Here is a 9,070-nt window from a genome sequence, read left to right on the forward strand (position 1 = left end):
AAGAAGAAGAAGAAGATGTAAGGATGTAAGGATTATTGTGGTTTTGTTTATGCACCATGACTCACAACAGGCTTCCAATCAAATAGCCTACAATTTACTTTCGTTTTCAACTGGCGGAACTGAAGGGGGAGCAGCAAACGGCCTGGTTAGACGTGCAGTCGTTTTTCAAGCCTGGGATATTTTGATAGCTATTTAATCCTGTTGTGTTCGAGTGTTCTGTTTTGAAACCGCTGATGATAGTGTTTAAAGTGCTGTTGCTTCGCCTCAGATCAAGTTTCTCACGCTTTCTGTTCTGCTTCGGTGTCAGTCGGGTGTGTTGTGTGTGCGATACTAATAGGTGTAGGTGAAGCTGATTGAAGGCTAAAGCAGACATCATCATCATGCTGGAGGAATCTACATCGCACCCAGACTGGTTGAATGAAGAAGTCAAAACAGGGGTAAGAAGGTTTGAATCAGCTGTTAAATGGTTTTTATGGTTAAACGCATTTTTAATTGTTATTTAGTATGCAAAAGCAAAATGAGGCAGGCTTCTAAACATGTGTACCTCGCTTGTCTAGTTTGCTATTCATTTAATGTATCTATAATTATTATAATGTTATCTAAAATAATTGTGTTTTATTTTCAGACTACAATCATAGCTGTTACGTTTGAAGGCGGAGTTGTCGTTGGCTCAGACTCACGTGTGTCTGCTGGGTAGGAAGTTCATCCCAAACTGTTTAGCAACCTTAATAAGATCTGAGAGATTTATTTGAATGGGATTTAGTGATGCATGCATGCACTGGTAAAATTCTTGCTCTTTGGGATCTAGTTTTTCATTCAGTTCTGTCATGTGATGTCTCTCAACATTAGAAAAAGAAATCTATTTAATATATTTAACTTTACTGTCAAGTACAGAACGGTTACTGTATTTCTTTTTTTTTTATATTACTTCTATTTTTATTTTTATTTGTAGGGAGTCAGTGGTAAATCGAGTTATGAACAAACTTTCTCAGCTCCATGATAAGATCTACTGTGCTCTGTCCGGGTCAGCAGCTGATGCCCAGACCATCGCTGAGATAGTGAACTATCAACTGGATGTGCACAGGTACTGATCACCTCTTATACACTGTATCTCTATTATCCCTGGGCCTGACATACACACACTAAGTGTGTCTAAATATGTGTGAAATTCTAGCTACATGGACAAGTAATATGCTGTATTTTTGTGTGAACCTCGTATTATCTTGAGGTCAAAGACTCTTGGAAGGTGCATTTAGGTAAAAGGGTGTAAAGAAAGAAAAAAAATGTTCAAAATGTGGCTTTTGTCTAAAATACTTCTAGCTATTAAATATGATACAGTGATATGGTTGAAATGAATTTACTCGCCTCCTATATTCAGTTAGCTTCTGAATCAAACAATACTTATTTCTATTACAATATGGAGAGCTTTAATTTGTGAGAATCTACCATAATAACGGATACTTTTAGCAGGATTTAAGTTCCAGGTTTATACTTTTGTAACTCTAATATATAATGCTGCAGAGATTTGAATTGGAAAAGGTACTTTCGATAAATTCCACATAATACATTTTCTTCTGATGAATCTTTATGTCGTTTATTTGTGTATGTAATTGTGTTTGTATGACAGTATTGAACTGGAAGAAGATCCCCTGGTTTGCTCAGCTGCCACATTAGTGAAAAACATTACCTACAAGTATAAAGAGGAACTATCTGCACATCTAATTGTTGCAGGTTGGGACAGGAGAGGTGGGGGACAGGTTAGTGATAAACTACTAACTGGAATGGTACAGCAATAGTAAAATTGTAGTAGGAATTTATGCTTAATATGCATACTATGTACCCAAATTGCTGGTGTGTTTAAACATTTATAGGTGTACGTGACGTTGGATGGTCTACTGTCTCAGCAGCCGTTTGCTATCGGTGGCTCTGGTAGTTCCTACATCTATGGGTTTGTTGACGCAGAATACCGGACAGGCATGACACGAAAAGAAAGTCAGAAGTTTGTTGTAGATGGTAAATTTTTTAACCTATACATCAAAAAGGAACAGAAAAGAGATATATACAGTCTAGCTGATTTTTTAATTGCACATCTTTTCTGTTGTTTTTTCTAGCACTGACACTTGCTATGAACAGAGATGGTTCTAGTGGAGGCGTGGCTTACCTCGTTACCATTGATGAGAAGGGAGCAGAGGAGAAGTGCATTCTGGGAAATGAACTACCCAAATTTTTTGATGAATAAAATGGAGGGCACAGAAAAACAATGTTACTGGGATTGTTAATCATTTATCTTTTATATTAAGTACATCAGAGATCTCACAATTGTTTAGATCTTTATTTCAATCCGACTGAACCTGGCAGTAGCATTGTGGAGTTTAAAAACCCTAGCAATGCACTTAAACTTGGTCCACTAGTCAGAGCAACAAACACTACCATGTCAGTGTCACTGCTGCACTGGAACTCTAGCTGTATGTTTCTGAAATTCAGCTATGGTCCTTTGACATAATACACTGGAAGTGTTTCATGTTGACAATAAGATTCATTAGATTCATAAGTGACAAATAAATGCAGCTTCAAAACAATGCATTTTTTATATTTTTTCTTTATGAAGTTTTAAGTTTCATTATTCTCATGTTTAGAGTCCTCATAACAAGATGTAAGTCACAGAAGGCAATATTGCTTATATATATGGCAATATCAAAGGATCTAGGTTTAGCTTCAGTTATTTGTATGTGTGAAGTTTCGCATTTTTGTTTTATGCCCTCTTGGGTTTTCCTGCTAAAAACATGCAAACAGTTGGATTAGCTATGATTAAATGCCCATGAGATTTAAGGAGTTTTTGTTTGGGCATGATGCCATACATTGCCCTGTTTCCAACCAAGTGTTCAAGGGATGAACCCTAACCACGTTAAAGCACTTACTGGGGATTAATAAACAAATGGTGGGACAATAAAGTGTATGTGAAATTTGTGCAGTCTCTGCACGTTTTTAGGCAAAAAAAGCTACTAAAGATGCAAAAATATATACCACTTCTGAGTGTGCAAGCATTATGATAAATAATTAGCAAAGGGAAAGACAACTTAAAGTTTTAGCATCAATATATAACCACTAAACAAAATAAACATGCAAATAGAAAGAGGATTCAAAGTATCACAATATATACAAGGGACAAACAAAATGTTCATTAATATGATTGGAAGTGCAAAGTCATAATGCAAAAAAGAATGTACTGTGTCCAAAAATATTTCTTGAAAGAATTATGCTGTCACTGACCTACTGAACGGAAATGAATGCTGTGTTAAAGTCTAATTGGTGCCTTTGAGTCGATTCATCAGTTGCTAGGTAGAACTGAAATGAGCAGGATTTGCTCAGGTTTCCTACATTGATGCAAGTAAAAGGCAAGTAAAAGTTTGTCGCCTCCCCATGGTGAAAAAGTGAAATGATTTGATGAATATAGTAGTTTACCAACACGTTAAATCTGAATACTATATCTATATATTTTTTATAATATATTTGTATAATATGTGCATTTCATTATTATAGTGACCTTTATTGTAGGCTAACATTTAATGTAAACGTTTAATTATTTATGCTATCTATTTCTGAATTCAGACATCATTTGGAAAACCCCTAGTAAAGAAAGTGAAAATGAAAACAAACCTCTATAGACATCAGGGTAAAGACTGGGGAATACCTTCACTGCTGTTAAAATGCATGCAGGATAAATCGATTTACTCATAAACTTTGAATGTGAGACAGTTGAAAGCTGCTTTTTAATTGATTGTAAGATGTCCAAACTTCTGGTGTGTGTTCTTGCTGTGGTCACGGATTTGCTGGTGGTGTATGTGCTGGATTTGGCCAGCACACAGCTGAGAAGTGAAGAGAGGAGTTTGGATGGTGGAGATGCCTTGCTGAAGCAGTGGACTGAGGCTGTGCTGAGATGCTCACTGCTCTGCGCAATCTTCTACTGGAGTGATGTTAGAGGGTCCCTGATGAAGCGGTGGATTTTGGCTCACTGTTTTCTCAATCCTGTGTATGAAACAGGTCGTTTAACTGTGTTTGGTGGCTGGCCGCTGGAGAAGTTTGCTATGTGGCTGGTCGGCAGTGTGTCTGCTGCTTTGGGATGCCTGTTTTGGGAGACCCTCTTTCCAGAATCTAACGGGGAAAGCAGCAGCAAAGAGAACAAGCAGAAAGCTCGAGTGCTCTTCATGAGAGTGATCCGCCTCTACAAACCTGACTATCTGTTCCTATTTGGGGCATCTGTATTTCTAGCCTTAGCTGTCCTCTGTAAGTAATGAGTGATTCTCCTGTGAATGATGTTTGAATGAAACCTACATGCTCAGCTGTGATGTTCTTGTGTTTCAGGTGAGATGTTTATCCCACTATACACAGGAAAGCTGATTGATATTCTGCAGACTGAATACAGCTGGAATGAATTTCTTTCAATAATTATATTAATGACATTTTTCTCTTTTGGGAGGTCAGTAAATAACAATACATTATGGATGTTTTCCAGGTCTTTAGATTCACCAGTCCAAAACTAGTTTTCATTCATGCATTCACATTCCCTAATTGTATCCGAAACAGTGCTCTATTCTGTTACTGGGACAAATATTATTTTTTAATCATAATCTTTCCTCCCCATCTTCAGTTCTTTCAGTGCAGGTTGTCGTGGAGGTCTGTTCTTGTGTGCAATTGGCAGATTTATCTCCAGAGTGAAGCATCAACTCTTCAGCTGCTTGCTTAAACAGGAAATTGGCTTTTTTGAGACTACAAAAACAGGTAGACTATTATGAATTTCCATCATGCATTTAACATGCAAACCCCATAATATTTGTACAATATATAATTTTTTTTTTGTAATGTTTGGTTACACACTTAGTTGTGTGAAAAAGCTACAGTTAGAACATAACAAATGGTACACTTGATTCTTTGAATGCCTTCAGGGTACTGACTTTTTTAAACTACATTTCTTCCCTAGGTGACATCACATGCAGATTGTCCACAGACACCAATCTTATGGCAAGAGCTGTTGCACTAAATGTGAATGTCCTTCTTCGGACCATGATTAAGACCCTGGGGATGCTGTACCTGATGTGTAGTCTCTCCTGGAAGCTCACTGTATTAATGCTGTTAGAGACACCTTTAACTGGACTGCTACAGAACATCTATGACACACACTACCAGGTACTGACCTAATAATTTAACATATATCTTTTCTCTTAGAGAAACTCTGGAGTATGGAACACCATAAATTCATATCACTAAGACGTATTTTCGGACTCATTATTTAGATTAGTTGTTGTACTTTAATGGAGAAAGAATAAAATGCACACAAATTTCACACATCTTTAAATAAATATTCACCAAATATATGTGTAGTAATCTAAACTGTATTTAAAATGTTGTTTTGACCTGGCATTGTGGCTTTGAAATTTCTAGTGCTTCACTAAAGTACTGATTTCCATGTCACAGCTCAGAGTCCCCACTTTGTTCCTGAGTTCAGGTTACTAACTGCGTTGATATTTGTTTGTTCTACAAGTAACTTGCTTGTTTTTTCTAACTCCCTAAATTAATCTAGATGTAAACATACTGTATGTGTGCCATTAGATGGACTAGTGACACTACAGTGTTATTAGATGGACTAGTGTATTCTTAACTTATGTCCATTGTTCCCAAAATAGGCTTCAGTTACACTTTGACCCTGACCATGAAACAGCTCAGGCCGGTGATCTAACTCAATTTTGTCTCTCCTGAAGAGACTCTCAAAGATGGTGCAGGACTCCATCGCAAGAGCAAATGATGCTGCCGAAGAAGCTGTCTCAGGCATCAGGACAGTAAAGAGCTTTAACGCAATGCAGAGTGAAAAGTTTCGCTATGATCAGCGGCTGATGGACACACATAATATTAAGACTCGTCGGGGCACAGTCAGAGCAGTGTACCTGCTGGTTATGAGGGTATGAGAGGAAATTCTTTCTTTTGTGATTTCTTTTTCAAAGCTAAATTTCACATTTCAGGAAGTGCTTTTTAGACTCCCAGCTATAATCCTTTATTTTGTGTGTTTCTGTGTGTCATTCATAGCTTACAGGGTTGGGTGTGAAGGTGGCAATGTTATACTACGGTCGCCTGTTTGTGACTTATGGACAGATGACAGCAGGAAATCTGGTCTCATTTGTCCTCTACCAGACGAATCTTGCACAAAGCATTAGGGTATGTCTACATTAGAAAGAGAATGGTTTAAAATTACAGCGCTTTATAGACGAAGAGCTCTGAAAAATGTCATCTACTTTATTTCTTTAGACTTTGATTTACATATTTGGAGACATGCTAAACTCTGTGGGTGCTGCTGGGAAGGTGTTTGAGTACCTGGACCGCAAGCCTGAAGTGAGGACAGATGGGACCCTGGAGCCAAAGGATTTGAAGGGCCACATCAACTTCCAGAACATCACCTTCTCTTATCCAACACGTTCTGACCGCAGTGTGCTGGAGGTGATTATTACAACATGGCAACTCTAATAATTTGATGACACTTAAAAATAACAGTGAATTTTAATCACATGGACAAACACCTGATGAATGCTTTGTTCATTGTCAGAAATAATATTGTGCAAATCTATGTAAGATGGGTGGTGATTAGAGTGACTCTTATTAAGCATTACTGCACCTGTTTTCATTCTAGTGGAAGATCGTGCTGCTTAAAGCTATTATGTTTCAAATTTGTAATTTTGTGAAATTTTATTAGTGTTTTTTGGAGCTACAAAAAACTGAAAGAAGCATTTGCATCCACAAAAAAAGTATTGTAATCTTGTGAAAATATAGATTAAATGTATTACATTGTACATGTGCTTGATGCAGGACTTTAGTTTGGAGCTGAAACCTGGTAAAATGACTGCCCTGGTGGGAATTTCCGGTGGTGGGAAAAGCACTTGCGTCAGTCTGCTGCAGAGGTTTTACCAGCCTCAGCAAGGACAGATCCTGCTAGATGAACATCCTCTGCAGAACTACCAACACAAATACCTGCACAGCAAGGTAATGTTGGATATTTATAGTAAGATCCTAGGTGTGTATTGATCACAGAGTTTGCATTGAAAATGATTTTCTTTTGCAGATTGTAGCAGTGGGCCAGGAGCCTGTTCTCTTCTCTGGTACCGTGCGGGACAATATTGCTTATGGACTGCCAGACTGTTCACTTAAGAGAATTCAGGAGGCAGCACGCAAGGCCAATGCGCATGAATTCATCTGTCAGTTACAAAAAGGTTATGACACAGGTAAGATACACTAAAATGATGTTTAGTGTGGTCATGACCACATAAGTTAATTATGCCTTGTGCATACAGTGTCTGTCAAATTTGGACACACCTAGTCTTTTATTGTTTTTGAGAGACTATTTTTATTGAAAAATCTTCCCTTAGCATGAATAACAGCTTTACACACCCTTGGCATAAAAAAGGTCATTTCTTCAAACATTCTGCTGAAATACTGTAATTTCTCTTATAAAACTTGCCTAAGGTGTTTTTCACTAGTTGGATATTTCTTTCTGACCTTGCGACTGGGCAGGCCATTCCATGACTTCTGACTTTTTACTCTCTAAATAACACTTACAGAGCTTGGATGTATGTTTCCAGGTATTGGCTTGTTGTATGGCAAAAGTTGGTTCTAATCAGCTGCAGTCCAGATGGAATTGAATTACGTTGAATTATGGAATGGTAGCCATGTTGGTTCAGTATTTCTTTCACGTAAAATAAGTTTAAAATTTTCCCTGCATCAAATCAACCCCAAACCATCAAACTTCCTCCTCCATGTTTTACTGTTGGTATAGGACAGTCTGCTAACATCTTCTCTCCGCTTTTTCAGCTTAGTTACATTTGTCTTTTAGGGCCAAAAATTCAAAATTGAACTCATCTCACCATCTCACTCATCTTCATTGACCGATTCTTGTGTTTTATCTTTTACCAATTGAATAGAAACAAAAGGAACATGCATGAGTCTCATAAACCATAAAGACTAGGAGTTTCCAAACTTTTGACAGGCTTTGTACAGTAAAAAAATTACACTTGAAAAATACAATTCTTGGTTAAATGTGGTTTTACAGACGTAGGTGAACGAGGAAGTCTTCTTGGTAGCAGTCAGAGGCAGCGCATTGCAATTGCCAGAGCTCTAATCAGAAAGCCACAGGTTATATTACTGGATGAGATCACAAGCTTTCTGGATCCTAAGAGTGAACAAACGGTACACATACACACATACAGTATACACACATAAATACAGACTGCATCCACAATAACACAAACTATAACGTCAAACTTTAAAATTTTTACTCAGGTTCAACAAGCCCTGGCCAACTGCCCCAATCAGACCTTACTGGTGATTGCACACAGGCTGAAGACCATTGAGAAGGCGGACCAGATTATTGTGATTGACCAGGGGGTTATTTTGGAGCAAGGCAGTCATGAGGAACTCATGAGGAAGGAAGGACATTACTACAAACTAAAAGAGAAACTCTTTACTGAAAATAACACTAACAACAGTAATGGCAACAATAACAACATAAATTGACAACTCAGTCCTCGATCAGGATTAAATACCATAATAATATATTGCGATAAATATTATTGATGATCCGTCTCATGTGTTCTCTATTTGTTTGTTATCATTTATTTGACTATATGCACCATTAGATTTCTGTATTATTGTGTTCTAATTTTATTCTGCCAAACTTTAAAAGAATATGATGTTAATTGTTATACATTGTAAATAGTGTAAATATAAAAATAAATATTGTTTAACTGGTCAATTATAACGATAGAACAAGTCTCAGGAAACACAACCAAACATCATCAGATTTGACAGTTTTCATGAATTAATAATGAAGAATTTTTTATCTCAATTACTATCAACTTTATTTCATATACTAATGACATAAGTTATTTTTTACTTTGTGCACTTTTTGAGAACATAAGCCAATAAATAGTAAAATAAGTATATTTTACAAAATGTTTCTTTCTAAAATCAAATTATGATGTTGTGGAGTCCTGCTAGTTTGATGTCAACAATATGTCCGTTACTAAAACTG

The 9,070-nt window shown here is 37.0% G+C and overlaps 2 protein-coding genes across 2 annotated transcripts; both read left to right on the forward strand.

Annotated features, from left to right (window-relative positions):
* The first annotated feature begins 100 nt into the window (after positions 1-100).
* psmb9a (proteasome 20S subunit beta 9a) lies at positions 101-2,579 on the forward strand. Its single transcript, XM_083522994.1, has 6 exons — positions 101-437; positions 626-693; positions 953-1,084; positions 1,628-1,757; positions 1,872-2,013; positions 2,112-2,579. Exons 1-6 carry the CDS (start codon positions 381-383, stop codon positions 2,237-2,239), a joined length of 657 nt encoding a protein of 218 aa, XP_083379120.1. The 5' UTR covers positions 101-380; the 3' UTR covers positions 2,240-2,579.
* A 157-nt stretch (positions 2,580-2,736) lies between these two features.
* LOC310716092 (antigen peptide transporter 2-like) lies at positions 2,737-8,797 on the forward strand. The gene is made up of 11 exons (XM_083522955.1): positions 2,737-4,284; positions 4,363-4,477; positions 4,649-4,779; positions 4,979-5,184; positions 5,757-5,954; positions 6,079-6,207; positions 6,298-6,486; positions 6,853-7,026; positions 7,106-7,265; positions 8,090-8,226; positions 8,320-8,797. Exons 1-11 carry the CDS (start codon positions 3,786-3,788, stop codon positions 8,551-8,553), a joined length of 2,172 nt encoding a protein of 723 aa, XP_083379081.1. The 5' UTR covers positions 2,737-3,785; the 3' UTR covers positions 8,554-8,797.
* The last annotated feature ends 273 nt before the right edge of the window (positions 8,798-9,070 follow it).

This window comes from Silurus aristotelis (assembly GCF_946808225.1).
Source record: "Silurus aristotelis genome assembly, chromosome: 20".
NCBI classification, from domain to species: Eukaryota; Metazoa; Chordata; class Actinopteri; order Siluriformes; family Siluridae; genus Silurus; species Silurus aristotelis.